Raw genomic sequence first — 17,732 nt, 5'->3', positions numbered from 1 at the left:
TACAGCAAGCAGCTTTTATTGAACAGAGTAGGCAAATGCAGAGGGAAACAGAAGCCCCATCATCCTTGTGACGATTATACGTCTGTCTCTATTTGTGTAATCCACCCTCTCAGCCTGATAAACAAGAGCCCGTGCATGCATTTTGAAAGGAAGGTGACCATCACCTTCTGTGATCTGAGTATTTTCTTGCATACACCTCAGCTAGCCTGTGAAGCAGGTAAGTCTTAGCCTTTGTACGGTGATATTGCTCAGGACTCCAGTCTTACCTTGAATTTCATTCTGGCTTTTTAATCTCTCTCCTGGCGCTTCATCAACACGATGTTTCCCTTTCACCCCATACCTATTTTTAGTTATTTTTTGAGTCAGCTACTGAGCAACTAATTGCATTTCCAACCTTTTTCTTGGTGGTGCTTCCCTGTGTACCTTCTTACTGCATGCCCAATGAAGCACACCCTCAGGGGTGCCTAGCTCACATTTGTTTATTCCAGGTAATTTACAGGAAAAGAGGTCAGCCCAAGCAAACACGACCGAATAAATTGAAAGCTGATGCTTTCATTCTTATTACTGGTGACTTTCCTCTAACCACCTAAGAAACTAGTGTGGAGCCTTCTGTATAAATGCAGATACACTTTGGCCACTGTTGTTTCTTGATCTCACTTTCGTCAGGAAATTTTTGAATGAACAGGCAGGAGGGTGTGCCTTCATTTTTCCTGTGTTTTCAGCTATGGGTACGAGGGATTTCCTTTTGCAGTAGCTTTGCAAAATGGATGCTCAGTAGATCACTTTCTTAAATAAAGGGCTTCCTTTCCATTTGCCTTTTCGAAGTAATTGCTATTAAGTTTAGGACAATGTTTTACAGCAGTCCAGACTTGCTCACACACAGCTGACAGGATGGATCAAGTAAAAATCCATTTTTTCAGTACTAGTAACAATTTCTCTCTACAGCTAGCTCTCCGACCCTTCCCTGAGACCGGTCTTTGGTTTGGCTCCTGTTCAATGTCACTGACTGGATCTTTGCCCCACAGCTCTCCCGCTCGCTGATATGTCCACACCGCTGGAGGATGCGATGGACACCTTGATCAGGATTTTCCATCACTACTCGGGCAAAGAAGGAGACAGATACAAGCTCAGTAAAGGAGAACTCAAGGAGCTCCTCACCAGCGAGCTCACTGACTTCCTTTCAGTAAGATGCAGCTCCTGAACCTCTTGTTACTGTTCCATGGGTGGGACAAGCAGCTATCCCAGTGTTCAGGAATAGCTTCTCCTTCTGCAAGGCACATCCTGCCTCTCAGATGACAGTTGTCTTTGTGGAGCCAGACAGAAGGAGATGAGATCAAATGTCCCCTTTGAGAAGTGTGTTTTCAGAGGGTGGTCCAGCCTGGGCGCCCTGCCATGTGCCACCGTGGGCAGAGCCAGGTACCTGTGCTCTGCTTACTCCCCTGCGCTTTTGAGCAGCAAGGGCAGTCTAGAAGCAGTACCAAAATCGATGGTAAATCAGGCTTTGGTCAGTTTTTTGCTTGTTTGTTCATTTTTAATAATAGGGCATAGACAAGTCCTTCGAAGAATTAAATCCAGCAACCAGTTCTCACGAGAACACAGTAGTTTGTGCACAATGGCCACAGACACAGTACAGCTGTTCATGTGCTCTGTAGAGAGATGCTAAGAAAATCCTTTCTGCAATAAGCTGCTGATGTGAATATCTCTTTGCATGTTTGATATGTTCTGCATTACACAGCATGGGTGCTTTTTATGGAATAATGACCAGATCCATAGTTGTTTTTCTGTATCCTCTTAATTGTAAAAATTGTTGTGGACCCTATCACCACCAGCAGGATTTTTTTTTTATATTCTATCCATTTCCTTGGATTTTCTTTTATTCTGGGCTATTGATTTATTATTATGATATTTGCTGTTCTTACTCCCACTGAATAGCTTGTGTTGTATGCTGAGTACAGATCTTCTCAATGCGATGAATGGATGTGTAATATGACCACTTACGAATAGCCCATTGAAAATCTGCATACTGTTTGTTAAGGGGAGGTGATACAGAGAAATGCACATTATAGATCCATCTTGTCAAAAGAAACCAGTGCTCAGCAGCTCCTAAAATCTGATTCATATCGGTGCCTATTTAGTACCTGTACTCCTTCTAAGAGTTGCACTGTCTTCAGTTTCTGTTGCTGTGCACTTTTGGGTCTCCAGACCCATGTTTTTAGTGTTGTGGGTGGTGGTATATTACTATTCAGGTTCATATTTCATGTGGCCTTTTATTTACTAGCACCGGGGCTTGTGACATAGCAGTGGGTTGCAACGCTGGGTATGTCAGAATTACGCATTCGAGATCTGCACTGCTAAATCGCTTTTCTTTCTCTTCAGGGCCAAAAGGACCCCTTTCTGATTGATAAGATTATGAAAGATCTGGACTCCAATAAAGACAATGAGGTGGATTTTAATGAATTTGTCATTCTGGTTGCTGCTTTGACTGTAGCATGTAATGATTACTTCGAAGAACAGCTAAAGAAAGAAGGATTTTAAAAATGCTCAATGCAGTCAATCTCCTGGCCACAAATGCGAGCAAAGCACGTCTCACTAGGTAACCCTTATCAGCATTTAGTGAATGCAAACCATCATCCCTCCAACTGTTACTGCTGTAAGACTCTTATGGACCAGATCAGCAGCTGGTGTAAGCTGGACCAAAGCCAGTTTAAACTACTTGAGATCTGGCTTTTAATATTTTCAGTCTTTGCACTGCATGCATCTGTAACATGTATTCATCAGTTGCCCAGGTCAATGGCTTTGGGCTGTCAGATCATTTGGCAGGAGTCAAGACTTCTACATCTTAAACATCAGTGGCAATTAAAAGGCGCAGGAATGTTACTTATATACTTTCTGAATTGGAAAATATGGAATGAGATGTAAAACTTGCAATTTAGTTCTCAGTTATTCTATAACAACCATATTTTTGCAGCTCAAAAAGAGCAGATTGGTTTTTTGCTCAGCTCTGCTTATTCTAAAGCCCTTTTTAGATGCTGCTTCGTACCTTCCCACGCTCTCGTATTTCAGATGTGGCCACAGCTGTCTCCTGCCGCCTGAGCAGACGGCACTGCTTGCCATTGTTACGGGTTCATTTCCCCCACCTCCCCTGCTTCAATTTTGTTGTGTTGGCATTACTGCATCCCAGTAGTCCACCTCTTCATTTGGCATAAATGAATTTATTCATATGGTAAATTATTCAAATACATAGAAGATTTAGTCAGCAAACTGCTGTGAGGGCTGATGGAAGGACTGGGTCTTCAGGGAAAATGTAAATGCCTTTTGCTTTCAGTATTCTGGCACCCTTAAGAGGAGGGCTTTTAGAGGACCACTTGTGGGGGGTTTAATGATGCCATCCCAGGGTACAGCTTTGTAATGTGAGTCATCTTATGGAACAATGATTTCATCTCACACTGATCCAACCCACTGTGTGGAAGCCGTGCAAAAGGGGCAGTGGGACCTCATGGCCAGGTGTGGAGAGAGTAGGACAATCCTTTTCAGTGTTAACCTTCTCTTGGGTTGAATTAAGAGTACTTCTGCACTCCTGTTTGAATTAAACATACTTCCAAAGCCTGCAAACCCTCAGTGGCAGGGTCTCTTGCGTGGAGAGCTCTCTTTGTTCCTTGTAATTTTGTTGGTAACTTCAAACTATAATAAAAGACACCTGAAATAAATGAAGATTTTCTGTTTGTTTAAGAGGTTAATAAAAAACATCCCCCAGTGAATATGTGCCCTGATAGGCAATATTTGAAGAATGCATTTCACTTGTGTCTCCTCCCCAGACCCCTGGAAATCATTCTGTAAAGACTATAATATTTGTATAAAATCATATATCATTAAGAAGATGTAATTTATTAGAAGAAGGGGATTTTATAGGGTCTAATAAATATAACAAGGAACAGACATCAGACTAAGAAAGGGGCCACCACCAGTTGATGTTATCCCAGAAAAAAAGAGACTTTGCGGGGGGGTGGGGTGGGGGGGGTGGGGGGTGGGGGTGGGTGCAGAGCTACAATGTGCTGCCTCTTTAACTCTTCAGTGGCAGAAGTTATATAGGATTCACAGAAGATCTTCTAGGGAACACGACAAAAAGTATTAAAGTAAAACTGACAATTGCACAACTTTTTGCCCCCTGCAATGTCATGCACCCCAATATCATTGCAGTTATTGGATCAGGATGGCAGGAGTACCAACCAGAAAAAGTAAGACTGCCTTTATGGTTCCCCATAGGTCCTGCAGTTTGTTGCTAGTCTCCAAGCCTTTCCCCTTCCTCCAAGGGGAAGGGATACAAGAGCAGCTTCAAGCTTCAACCCCAAGCTAAAAGGAATAAGATTGTCCCAGTTAAGAACCGGTTTCTTAATTATGACTTTTGAGCAAGAGGCTTTTTGGAAACAAGCTACGAAAAGTTTGTAAACCCTCTGCTCATCCCTGATGAGCCCCTGGACACACAGCAGCCCATGTGCCAAGCAGAATTATGCTAAGCCACAGCTGGTGGCAGCAACATGCCCCGGGGTCAGGCAGCAAGAGCTGCTGCCGCGATGGAGAGGGTCAGCGGAGCCATCTCATCAGCTGAATTTACTGGGGATTGAGTGCAGCCTAATCCCCCTGCGGAAGGGGCTTTCTTGCACACAAGCTATGGGTGAATCAGAGGAGAATGACTCAAATGATCTTTATTCCAACAAAAGTTTTATAAAACCTCATATATCACCCTTTTTGGCTTTTCTTGTTGCCTTTTTAACTGCAAGGACAACTGTTAAACTCTATCAGCTTTAAAGAAGAAACCTTTTTGCACAAAGACTGGAGACCAAGCAGAAAAGGAAGAAAATGCTACAAAGCATATTCAGATGCTTGAAAACACAAAGCATTGTCACAATTTGGAGTCCTGGTGTAAGGCACTTGCCATTCTACTCATGGGCTGACCCACTGCACCAGTGGGTCATTCCTCTGCCATTCCTCTCCCACAGGAGCCAATTAGTGCTGCATTAGTAGACACCTCTTCCAAGGAAGATGCCTGAACATCACCTGCAAGTTTTGAATTGCCTCTAAATGAGAAAAAGCTGTGAGCAATCCTCTTTTCTGTAAGCAATCCTCAGGAAGGACAACTGCACTGAAGCCACTTACACTGGCTATGCAAGCACCATCTTCCCCAGCCAACCTCCCTACGGCCACTTTGTCCTGCAGATGTGAGCCTTTCTTTTTTAATCTTCCCTCAGAAGGGAAAAATGTCTCTTTCAAACACGAAGGCAGTATTTTTTTTCTCATTGTTTACCAACACTTTTCCTGCTGACTTTGAGTTTGCCTGTAGTTCATGAATCTAGGAAGCACTTTGAAGTTTTACATGCAGAGGAAGCTTGCTGTGTGGCTTTCTCCAAAATCCCTCAGCTTTAGGAATGATGTCTAATTACAGGTGTTTTTTTCATTTGTGTTATCAGACTGCCTGAAAAATCAATAGAAAATTGAACACCACAATATGGCCTAATATTTTCAAGTCATATTAAAGACCAATAAAGATACAGCAATGCCAGACAAGATCTTTTCTAGCTATTGTGAAATTGTTTTGCCTGACATCTAAAAAGCAGATTTTCAGAAGATAAATGATATTATCTTGAAAGCCTCAGCCTCTGCCGTCTGCTTTTATTTCAGTTCAAAAGAAACTTGAAGTGCCAGTACAACCGGGTACACAAAGCTTGATGCACTACCAGGAAATAAATTTATAACCTCTTCAGATTCAGTATCCAAATACAGATCTTGAAGAGCTGCATATGGCACCACTGTGATGATGAGCGCTTTGCAACGGAGCAGTTCCTCTAAGCTCTGACTTAGCACCCAGGCCCACTAGGAAGGCACCATCTTTCCACTCTACAGCAGTGCAGAGGGTGTCAAGTGCAATGAGAGAATCATCATCCTACAACATCAGTTCCTCCTCATAAAGTTGAGAAACAAAATTGCTTGGGGTTGTGGGAAGGGAGGGAGAAGTGACCCTAGGAGACCCCCCCCAGAACAGGAGATGTTTCCAGAAATGTCATTAATTGCCTTCCACCAAATGCCATTCAAGAAAGAATTGAAACTTATTGCCAGTGATGATTTCATATTTACAGATATGAATCTGGTGCAGCACTTGCAGGGATGCCTTGAATTCATGGAGTATCTGTGTTAACCTGCACTTGCTAGCAAAGGAAATCCAGCATCCCCGAAGTCTGTCACAACTGCTGGGCATGTACAGAGCAGCACATGCAGAACACGTGACACAGCCGAGAGCTGCTCAGGGCGGCACAATAGTGCACCAGTTTGACATGCCACCTGTTTGGCCTGGGAAATCTGGTGGTTATTAGTGCATTTACTTCTCACCCTTGGCACCCTGACACACACTGGCAAACTCCCTGGGCTGGCTGTCCACACGGTGCCGGCTCTGTTCAGGCATGCACTTTTCCCTTAGCAAAGCAGATATTTCCTCCCGTGCCAAAGGCTGCAGGGTCTCCCCCCAGCACAGCAATCACTGCCACAGCTGCATGGCCACAGCAATACGGTGGGTGCACACAGTGTGTATGGGATGAACTGTATCATCTCAAAACCCAGTGCAGGTGCTTTTGTGAAGCACAGCTTCATGATACCCCAAGCAGCTGGGGAATTAACGCTGTGGTACAGACAGGGCAGAAGAAGGGGAAGAAGAGTTCTCCTATGGCAATGCAGATCCACCCCAGGTCACTCAGCCGTCCAAGGCAGAGCCCCTTTCCAGGCTCCATGCTGCAGCATAAAGCAGGGCATGGCACGGAGCGAAACTCTTAAGGACAGCCCAGAGCCCATCAGCAGCTCGGTAGCACACAGAAAACATTCAGGTCCTTTCCGATTTCAGCCCCGAAAAAGTTGGGTAAAGGGTCAAACACAAAACTTGCCTCTGAAATAAGATTAATCTATATAAAGGTTTTTGACTGGCAGGAAGATTTGTTAGACTGTGATGTGACATCATGTGCATGTCTAATAAGGGTTTTGATTGACAGGCCAACAATTATTAGATGTGTCTTTAGGGATAATTAAGTCTGTTGAATGACACTGAATTATTCGAAGAAAAAAGGGGTCACATTTTCAGTTTTGTCTTTCTTCTGCCACGTGATATGGCATGAGAGATAATGTTTCATTTATAATCTGATAATCTGTTTTCTAAACTAACTCCAAGTACTTTGCTCTGAGCTGGGGTATGGTGAGTTACGGGCCCTGGGTAGCCATCAGAGAGAGAACATGAATGAACATGATACATTAAAAAAAAAAAAATACGAAAACTGCAACAAAAAAACCCCAAACTTTTACTTTTTAAATACCAACTCTCAGCCACCTGCAATCAGTTCTGTACGAAGGGCAAGTCCCAAGGAAGAGAACTGCAGCTGCATCCACTTATTTTGCCCTCGCAAGTAGATTCTCAGCTGATGTAAAACGACAGAGCCTATTGCACTTAGTGGCATAATTTTGCGACAGCTGAGGACACGTGCTTGAGACTTTAAATTAGCCTTCAATGGAAAGCTGTGTTTCTGTTAGCTGGTTGGCTAAATAAGGACATGCCTGTAAAATTGCATATGTTGCAACAAGGCAGCTCAGAGGAAGACAGGAGAGTAGGTGCGCAGAGCACAGATATTTGGGGGAGAATTAGTGGAAAATGCTCCTATGATACATCTGCTTTAAATTCTAAGCTGTTCTCTCAGGTCCTGGTTGACTTCATGGGTTGCAGAGCAAATTGTCATAGCATAGCTCTCAAATACTTCTCTGTGGAGTCTGCCTTAAAACTCCGTGTATTGCTCTGACTCTACATTCCCAGCAGCTGCATAAACCCAGAAAAGCCCTATGCAGAAACATAGAATAAAGCTACACCAGGAAAAAAACTGTGAGTAGCACATGTTGCAAAGAGCAGAAAAGTAACTGAACCAACTGGACTATGAGTTACGGTTGTGTTTTGGGAGACACCTAGACACCTGGAGACACCTAGTGGCAGCAGCGAATAGGTCCCTATGTCTGAGCAAAGGGGGGCTGGATGAGACACGATGTAGGAGAGCCCCATCCCGTTAAACCATTAATAGCTTGGTTAGGTGAAACCAAAGCTCTTTTTGCCCTTGCACTGTCGTTAGACTTCAGTAGGTTGAAAAATGCTGACCAGGTGATCTCAAAGTCCTTCAGTGTTTATGATTTTTACACTGACACAAAATATTTCAGTACTTTCACCGAAAAGTGTTCAGAATCTAACTGATCAAAGTGTTTGGCACTGCAGCCTGTACGATACCAAAGATAACTGGTAAGGAATCAAATGCATGTGAAAAATAAAGGACTAAGTGGTAGGAGCAGTTGAAAGGATAAATATACCACTATGCTGGGCATGCTGCATTCTCTTATCTGACTCATATTGACTAGTTGAATTGTGTAACACTCCACGGCGTTTCTGAAATGGGCCCATTACTGTAATGCCTAACACTGCCAGCGACGATCGTGTTGAATCACAGTTTTTTCCTGGATGAGAAAGACTCAATCAAGGAGACAGTCACTTCAGCTGAGAAATACTTGTCCTTGTATAGGAAAAATATCTTAAAATATCGCTTGCCAAAGTGGTGCTTTGTCAAAGATAAAGTTTATTCTTTATACTGACCCAGATTTAATGAATTTTGGAACGTGACACATGTAAATACTAAGATTTCTCAATACATCTGAAAATTTTATTCTGTATAATAAAATGACCCCAGCATTGAAAATAAAGTGACAAATGTTCTAGTAACCCAGAGTTGAACAGGAAAATTGGGAAAGGAGGAGCAGGTGCCATTGCTTGGGGCAGGGTCAGCGGGAGAAGGCTGCAGTGGTGGAAGAGACTGCAGCACCATGTCCTCCGCAGATCCAGCAGAGGACCTGACATGGGCCAAGAGGGGTATGCCTCCAAGCGAAGACCAACTGCAATAACTGTGCCATGTTTTGGAAAGGAGACATGGACCAAAGGAGGCATCTACCAAGATCCCTTGCCTGGGAGCCATGCTGACACCTCTGTGTGGCTCTGGTGTTGAGGTCTTCCTGCTCCAGCCCTGAAGAGGGCAGGTACCATGTGGGGGATCCACAGAGGAGGCAGGCCCAGGGGAAAATTAAACAGCTTGGCAAATGTCCACCAGAGCAATGGCAAATGCCTTTGCCAGTCACCCTTTCCCACATCTCTTCTCTCCTTCCTGGGAGAAAACTTTTCTCTGCTCCCACTTCTTGGCCCTGACTGCTCTGTGTAGATGCTGGGTTGAGTCACAGGCAGAGCTGGTAGTGATAACCGCCCTCAGGGTAATCTCGGTGTCTGAATATAATGTTTGCTTGATTATTTGTAACCTGCTAAACTGTGAGTTTCACAGTCCTTGCTCTTATTCAATGCCATAAATAGTGTTAACGCAACACTTATCATCAAGCCTGCATGATGCTGATAGGGTTTCAGTTCATAAATCACATGCATTTTTCATTTCTCTGAACCACTCAACATGACAAATCACACATCTCTTGTGTCAAACTGCCCAGAGTTAACAAGCTACACTTACTTCACCTTACAGAAAGTTCAGGTCTATTTAAAGCCAATTTAGACACACACAAAGAAGTAATAGAAGTGTCTTTACAGAGAGACGTATAGCACGGCTCGGAAGAGGCCATACCCAGCACAGAGCTGGGGCAGACAGGTAGCAACAGGAGTCAGTGATAGAGATGCCCACTAACCCCAGAGGGAGGAGCCCTCAGGTCAGGTTGGATCATGGACTGTTGGGAAACCTGCCTGATGCTGAAACCAACACAAGAGTAAAGGAATGAAGCACAAAATGTGATCTCCAACTTGGTGTTTCTGCTGCTGGGAACACTCTCCTTCAGCTGTCATTGCAAGTCTGACTGCGTTCCTATAAAAGGAACATACCAAACCATTGACAGGGACAATTTAGTTACTTCGGTCGTGTTGAACTCGACCTTTCCTATTGTATGTCCAGAGCCTAGCTGCTTGAGCTGTGTTTCCAGGAGTTAGCTGATATGTTTTGTAAAATGGGCAGTTACCCTTCCGTAACTGCCATGGCAACAATCAAACGCATTTCTCATTTCTCATATGCCACAAACGGTCCCCATGATCACAGCCACACTTACAGTCCCAAGCGATCTGGCAGTTGCAGTTTGGGTCCTCCAGACAACGGGGGCTTTGGAGGTGTTAATAAGCTCCACATTCATTTTTCTGCATCTGCTCTACGGGTTGCCTCCTGGCTGGGTCCTGGGCAGGGCAGTGTTCCTTTGCACTGGGCTGTGGTGGTGAATGTGTGTGCTGGATACACAGGTTCGTTTGGCAGCAGGTGTCTTGACAATTAATTTGCCCTTTTAAGCAATGATAACACAAAGCATGGTGTAACTTCTTAGCGGAGAGGTTGCTGCCAGAGTGTGCAGGGACGAAACGAGGAAAGCCAAGGCCTCCTTGGAATTAAACCTGGCAAGGGATGTCAAGCTCAACAGGAAGGGCTTCTTCAAGTATACTGGAGGCAAATGGAAAAGTAGAGGAGTTGTGGGCCTGCTGGTGAATGAGACAGGAGCCGTGGTGACAGAGGATGCGGAGAAGGCAGAGGAGTTACTGAATGCCTTCTTTGCTTTGATCTTTACTGTTCGGCCCAGCCTCAGGAGTCCCAGACGTCGGAGAAAGTAACAGGGAAAGAGGATGGCTTCCCGTTGGTTGAGGAGGATCAAATGAGAGATCAATTAGGTCAATTAGATATCCATAAGTCCCTGGGCCCCGATGGGATGCACCCGAGAGTGCTGACGGAGCTGGCGGAAGTCATTGCTGGGCCGCTCTCCATCATCTTTGAAAGGTCCTGGAGAACTGGCGAGGTGCCTGAGGACTGGAGGAAAGCCAATGTCACTCCAGTCTTCAAAAAGGGCAAGAAGGAGGACCCAGGGAACTACAGGCCGGTCAGCCTCACCTCCATCCCTGGAAAGATGATGGAACAGCTCGCTCTGGGCCTCATCTCAAGGCATGTGGTGGAAAAGAAAGCTATCAGAAGTACTCAACATGGATTCACCAAGGGGAAATCACGTCTGACTAATCTGATAGCCTTCTACGATGGCATGACTGGATGGATAGATGAGGGGAGGGCGGTGGATGTCAATCTTGACTTCAGCAAGGCATTCAACACGGTCTCCCACAGCATCCTCATAGGGAAGCTTAGGAAGTCTGGGTTAGATGAATTGACAATGGGGTGGACACTGTGCCGCCATACAGAGAGACCTGGACAGGTTGGAGAGTTGGGCAAAGAGGAACGTTATGAAATTCAACAAGGGCAAGTGTAGGGTGCTGCACCTGGGGAGGAATAACCCCATGTGCCAGCACAGGTTGGGGACTGACCTGCTGGAGAGCAGCTCAGTGGAAAGAGAACTGGGAGTCCTGGTGGACAACAGGATGACCATGAGCCAGCAATGTGCCCTTGTGGCCAAGAAGGCCAATGGCATCAAGAAGAGTGTGGCCAGCAGGTCAAGGGAGGTCATCCTCCCCCACTACTCTGCCTTGGTGAGGCCGCACCTGGAGTACTGAGTCCAGCTGTGGGCTCCCCGGTTCAAGGACAGGAAACTGCTGGGGAGGGTGCAGCAAAGGGCTACCAAGATGATTAGGGGGCTGGAACACCTCTCTTATGAAGAAAGGCTGAGGGATTTGGGTCTCTTCAGTCTGGAAAAAAGGCGGCTGAGGGTGGATCTTATCAACGCTTATAAATACTTCAAGGGTGGGTGTCAGGAGGATGGGGCCAGGCTCTTTTCAGTGGTGCCGAGCAACAGGACAAGAGGTAATGGGCACAAACTTGAGCATAGGAAGTTCCATCTAAACATGAGGAGGAACTTCTTTCCTTTGAGGGTGTCAGAGCACTGGCACAGGCTGCCCAGAGAGATGGTGGAGTCTCCGTCTCTGGAGACATTCAGAACCCGCCTGGACACGTTCCTGTGCAATCTGCTCTAAGGTGACCCTGCTCTGGCAGGGGGGTTGGACTAGATGATCTCCAGAGGTCCCTTCCAGCCCCTACCATTCTGTGAATCTGTGAATCTGTTCCTGAGGGTTCCTGATGGCATGTGGCTGCAAAGTCCCTCAGAACTGCCGTGAAGTATTCAGTAATGGTTTGTGAGTACTCAGTATGGATTTAGTTACCCCAATGTTTTCTGTCGTGACTTATGGGATGAGGGAACCGGACCAGAAGCAGGAGGTCCATACATGTTTGGCTTTATCTTCTCGATCTCTCAGACAGTTTTTGAAGTGAAGACTTGTGTGAGTCTCTATCGAGGATATGGTTTCATAACGCCTGCCACGGCTGCGATTTGCCATACAGCCTCCCCTTTTCTTCCTTTTGTGTGGTGTTATTCCAGAGCAATAACTGATGGCTAGCATGCAAATTAGTAAAGACGGGTCCAAAAATTTAGCCCTCACCATCTGTGACACTCCAGAGCCACTAGATTTCTTGCTTGCCTTAATCTGGGCTAACTGATCCCACTGTTTTCAGAAATAATACACTTGCAACCGGTTGAAAGACATACTTGTGTAAAAAAATACACGTGCAGTCCCGTACCCTGCAAAGACACAGACATTGGTGTGAGACCTGCAGCCACATGATAAAAAGCCAGGACTGGCTAGTACTATGTCTCCCAGACACTGTGAGGGAAAGGAAAAGCGAGTCTCCAAATTAATTCTGAGTTACAGGAGGTATGAGCGTAAGGGAAATATATGTAGCTCAGCCCAATGTTTAGCAGCTGACACGATAGGAAGTTTAAAGTCCAGCCAGACGTCTCACTCTGAGCCTCACCCCACGCCGCATCTCCTCAGCCAGTGCTGAGCAGCTGTGAGCATCAGCAGCCAAGGATGGAGCACCCAAGGCAGGAGAAATCCTCTTCGCTTGAGCAGTGGCTGGCGTAGCACTGCGGACTCGCTGCTGCTCCTATCAGTTCACGAGAGCACCGGGCACGGACAAGCAGTGGGGCCCCTGTGGGACATGCAGCAGCCGGGCTGCTCCCTGCGGTGTGGAGCCGGAGCCTGCGTGGGGTTATGTCTATGCAGGAAAATTAACTCTGCTTTAAGGTGCCGGTGCTAGAGGGAGGTGTCGGCTGCTCTGTCTGCTTGTGCCAGCAGTCAGGCTGCAGCTGAGGAGGGAGGTGCTCCGGAGGGGAAGAAACAGGGTGTTTAAAATTCAGCCTGAAGCAGAAGATTGCAGTTTTGAACAAGTAGCTGGTAGGAAGTTGTAAGAGATGGACTGTAAATTCCCTGACGAGGGACAGAAGTCGTCCAAGCCTTCAATGGAATGCCTCAAACGCTCGCAAGGAAATAAAAAATGCAGGCCTGGCCTTCAAAGATCTGATAAGGCCAGCACTTCTGGCATCTGACGTGTGGGAGAACTGTCTTGTGAAGACACGATAGTACTGCCTCTCATGTGGTGAGCGTGCTAGTTCTCTGTTCTTAGGGTCCTTGTGGGTCCCCGATGACGGGGTGACAGCTGAACTACGAGAGCAAGGGGTAATTATCCCCACACACTCACCCTATAATTATGCCAACAACCAATCATTCTATGAGGACCCTTTAAGGTCTTGAAACCTGTGCTGGCTGGAGCCCACTCCCCTGTGAGGGTTGCACAGTGAGAAACAGCAAGGAGGTGGTATACGCAATTAGTTCACTCATGCCACACATGGCAGAAAGAGACGGGAACCCCCAAAGTGCTCCAAATACAAGATTCGCCCTCTAACCACCCAGACACAGAACCTCCTCCCTCATGCATAAAACTTGCTCCTCCATTTGAACCCCACCTGAAGAATGTATGGTTTAGGAATCTCTTGTTGGCTGAAGGAATTAAGAAGCTTATTCAAGCATCGAAAAACCAAAAAAAATTGCCCCTCAGGAAATCTAACGAGACGGCAGTAATCTAACAGCAGTCCAGAAAAAAAAAGGTGGTGTGGGGGAGGAATCAGAAAAAAAAAAAAACTCACAACTTTGTCTCCTGCTGTCTCTTGTTGTAAGAATCTGTTTGCTTCTTTTTTTTGTGGACCTCTTAGAGGCACTCCACAGAACAACTGAACTCTTGAATTGTTTTGTTGATCAGATTTATATTCTTCATGGTAGGGATTGCTATGATATGAGGTATGACTACCTGTTTGTTTTCTTTACTCCTACCATCCACTCTTGTGGTCATGTTACATCTTGGAATCCTTAGGAGTGATGGAGTGGAGAAAACACCTTGTAAATATCACCCTTATGATATTGAGTGATTCAGTCCTAGGCCTTACAGCAGTTATATGTATGATCTCTCTTTCTGTCATCTCTTTCCTCTGCACCTCTACACTATGTTCAGATCACAATGGTCAAAGAAAATCTTGGAGTGTTTGAGCCACGGGGTGGTATAAGAGACGAACCGTAGCGCACAGCCCTGCATATGCTAATGTAGTGTATAGAGATCATGCTAAACATATATGACTGTGGCACTCATCTCTCCACACGAATCATACTGCACGTCACCTGGGAGAAGGGAGAAACCTGAGACAAGGCTGTCCTCAGCAAGGGGGGTGGACCATGCTAATTCAGCAAACATAAAAGGGGAAAACAAGGGCCCCTGGGGAGGGGAACAAAGAAGATACAAAAGAAGACAACTGTGCCTGGGAAGATTCTTCCCAAGAAAGAAGACCGTGCCTGGGAAGATTTTCCTGAGAAAGAAGAAGATTATGCCTGGGAAGATTCCCCGAAAAAGACGCTGGAACCAGGACCGGTGATCTCTTTATCTCTGTCTTTTCCTTTCTCTGTCCCTCAGTTTCTCTTTTCTCTTAGAGTTGTTAAGTAACAACCTTAACTACGACCTTAAGTACCACTCACCATAAGTTGTCATCTACCCGTTGTTAAGTAACACAATGCATACCTCACCATTTGCCATAATTTGTTACACACCTAAACAGTTATCATGGACTTGTGAAGACCTATACTAACCATTCTCAGGAAGCTAATAAATGTTTCTATATGGACCTTGAGATTTATCTCACCTTAGTCCGCACCATTGGGAATTTATGAATCTGAAGTCACTTACCCCCACTCTTTCCTGAGAGTGTGATGTGACAGAAGTCCAAGAGCCTTAAGGTTCATTCATTTACCTGGATGCAGGGTGAGATGTGCTGCAGGTGAAATTTCCTCTCTGAGTGGAGGGAATGGGGGCCATAGCCTGCAGTGCATTAGTGGTGAAGCAATTGCTGAAATAAAATGACCTTTTGCGGGAATTAAAGCATGGCCGGGGGCTGTGTTAGTGAGCTGGGGACTCAGGGACCCTTTTGGAGAGCAGAAAGTGTTGATAACACCTGGCCCCTCTTTGCATCAGGGAGGGATCCCTAAGGAGTGTCTGTAGCTCAAGTATTGCTCACTAAGAAATCTCACTACCAAGAGCATCATCCACATTCTTGCTGTACCAACTACCTTACTTTTGAGAAGAAGAAACTGCATTTACCACCTGTATTACAGCAGAGAGCGTTGCTTGATCACCACGGGGGAGGGTAAATGGGGTTTGTTTCACTACTCTCTTTATTCAACTGCCTTTTCTCCACCTCTCACCACAGCTGGGATCTCTTCTGTGCTATAATAGCTGACAAGACACCCACAAGCTCTGAGTGCGAGGCAGAGGATTTCCACCGCAGGGCAGGTGGGTCCTCCCAGGCACGTAGCTGAACAGTGTAAAAAACCCACCCACAAGCACTGCTTTGACAACCTGAGGCTCTGCAAATGCTGGGGCATCCCGGCAATACCCGCCTTGAGCCACAGCAGAGCGGGCTGTGCGATACCCTACACACAGCCTGGCCTCTCACCAACATGACAGCATCCCATCACTTCTGCCAGGGAAAGGGGCTGCTGCCAGGGTGAATTACGGCTGCTAGCAGAGTCCAGGTGTCATAGTGTGAGAGCAGCAGGATTATCTAGTCCCTACCAGGGTCAGACGGGGAATGCATTTTACTGTGTTATATAATTTGATATTAATGAAAAAAAAATTGTGCTACAAATTGTTAACGTGACTCAACCTCATGAAAGGAAAATGACACCCTCCTCATTGGCCCAAGGGTTTGTATCGCACTGAAAGTGCTTTCCCCTTCTGAAATGCTGCGGCGATGTTTCAAACCCTGTTTAAACTGCTGATTTTTCTTTGCTTTGTTAGTCGCAATCTCATCTCCTGAAGAGCTCAGTCTCTGCCAGTGGCCTTAAACAAAAGCAGTGCTGGAGCGGGCAGAGGGAGGTCCAGGTATTAACCCCGTGAGGGGGCAGCAGCGTTGAGTGGGGAGGTGGTCCCCCATCATCTCTCGCCCTCTGAGGGCCGGGACGTAGGGCTGGGAGGTGAGCACCCTCCTTCTCCCAGGACTGGTCTCCTCGTAGGGCTGGGAGGTGAGCCCCCTCCTTCTCCCAGGACTGGTCTCCTTTGAGGGTCTGTCTACCCAGGCTCCACCTGCGTCAGGTGGGGAGGTGCTGCAGGGCACAGCCCCTGCCAGCAGCAGCAGCCGCACCTCTCTGCAGGTGGTTCCCTGTCACCGCCCCAAATTCCTGTCTTCCACAGGCATTAGAGCAGCTCAAAGGGAAGCATATAGGAGTCTGGGGGCTGAGGGCAGCCCTGTGTTTGAGGACACCAGTAATTACCCCAGGCACTGGGAGGCTTTGCGATGAGGCTGGACAGGACATCCTCGTGCTTCATCGGCTCCTGCTGAGCCCAGAGCCGAAATGCAAAGCAGAAGATGATGCAGAGTAGACGACAGGTTGCCTTAATGCCTCTGTTAATACCAAGCCCCACATCCACAGCAAGGGGAATCTGAGTTTAGCTTTTTGCACTGGCGTTATACAGAATACTTGTAATGCTCCAAGCAAACTCCTGCAGGCGTTATGTAGGACATGCAAAGTTGCTGTAGGTTCTGTGTGAGTAAAAAATTGCAACAGAAGTGGAGGTGGCTCCTGTCCTCCTTCCCACCATCTTGTTGGTTGGAGAAGGACAGTCCCTACACCTCATCTGCCAGGATGTGCTCCAGCCCCTGCGGCTACCTGCTTGTCTGAGCACCTCCACCAGTGAATGTTATGCTAGCCCAGACCTCAGCTATTCATGGGCAAGGGTTTAAAATATGTTAACATCACCTTTGGTGTGTTTTATTCTGAGTAGATCACCTCACAGCGGGTTTAATAGACAGTTATATTGATTTAGCTGCAATGTCATTTGTCCTTCGCGCATTTTTGGAGCTGAATTTAACCAAATACTCAGTAAGTGGTCAAATTCTCACACAATTAAACACTCTATCCTTCACTGAATATATTCAAGGACTCAGAATCTGTGGACTGGCAGCGCAAACTGGGACACCCCAGACACAACTGGGACTGGGTTCTGCAAAGTGCCTCAAAGATAGGGAGTGGAGGGGCCATGCTGTAATTCTAACTTTCTTCAACTCTTCAGAAAGTAAAGGTGTGATAAGAAAAGTGAATGCAACTGGGCTTCCTCTGCAGCCCCTCCTGGTCCCACAGGGTCCTGGTGGTCTCCAGGACACTTCTCACCACCCTGATTAAGCTCCCAGCCATCCTCTAATGCAAGGGTTGGGATTAAACCTTGTAGTTGTTCAACGAAACTTCTAATTTGCAAAGAACTTCAGTGGATTTCAGATCCTGAACTCCCTTGGATAATCCTCTGATAAGTTTTTCCTAAAATCACAGTATCTAA

The 17,732-nt window shown here is 46.2% G+C and overlaps 1 protein-coding gene across 1 annotated transcript; it reads left to right on the top strand.

The window, feature by feature from the left end:
* Positions 1 to 891: 891 nt before the first annotated feature.
* On the top strand, positions 892 to 2,535 carry S100Z (S100 calcium binding protein Z). Its single transcript, XM_074570128.1, is given in 3 exon segments — positions 892 to 1,007; positions 1,009 to 1,183; positions 2,377 to 2,535. Coding segments are annotated over 3 exon segments (450 nt in total).
* The last annotated feature ends 15,197 nt before the right edge of the window (positions 2,536 to 17,732 follow it).

This window comes from Larus michahellis, chromosome Z (assembly GCF_964199755.1).
Source record: "Larus michahellis chromosome Z, bLarMic1.1, whole genome shotgun sequence".
Classification (NCBI taxonomy): domain Eukaryota; kingdom Metazoa; phylum Chordata; class Aves; order Charadriiformes; family Laridae; genus Larus; species Larus michahellis.
The sequence above is the reverse complement of the archived record's forward strand: the minus strand, read 5'-3'. Positions and strand labels throughout refer to the sequence as shown.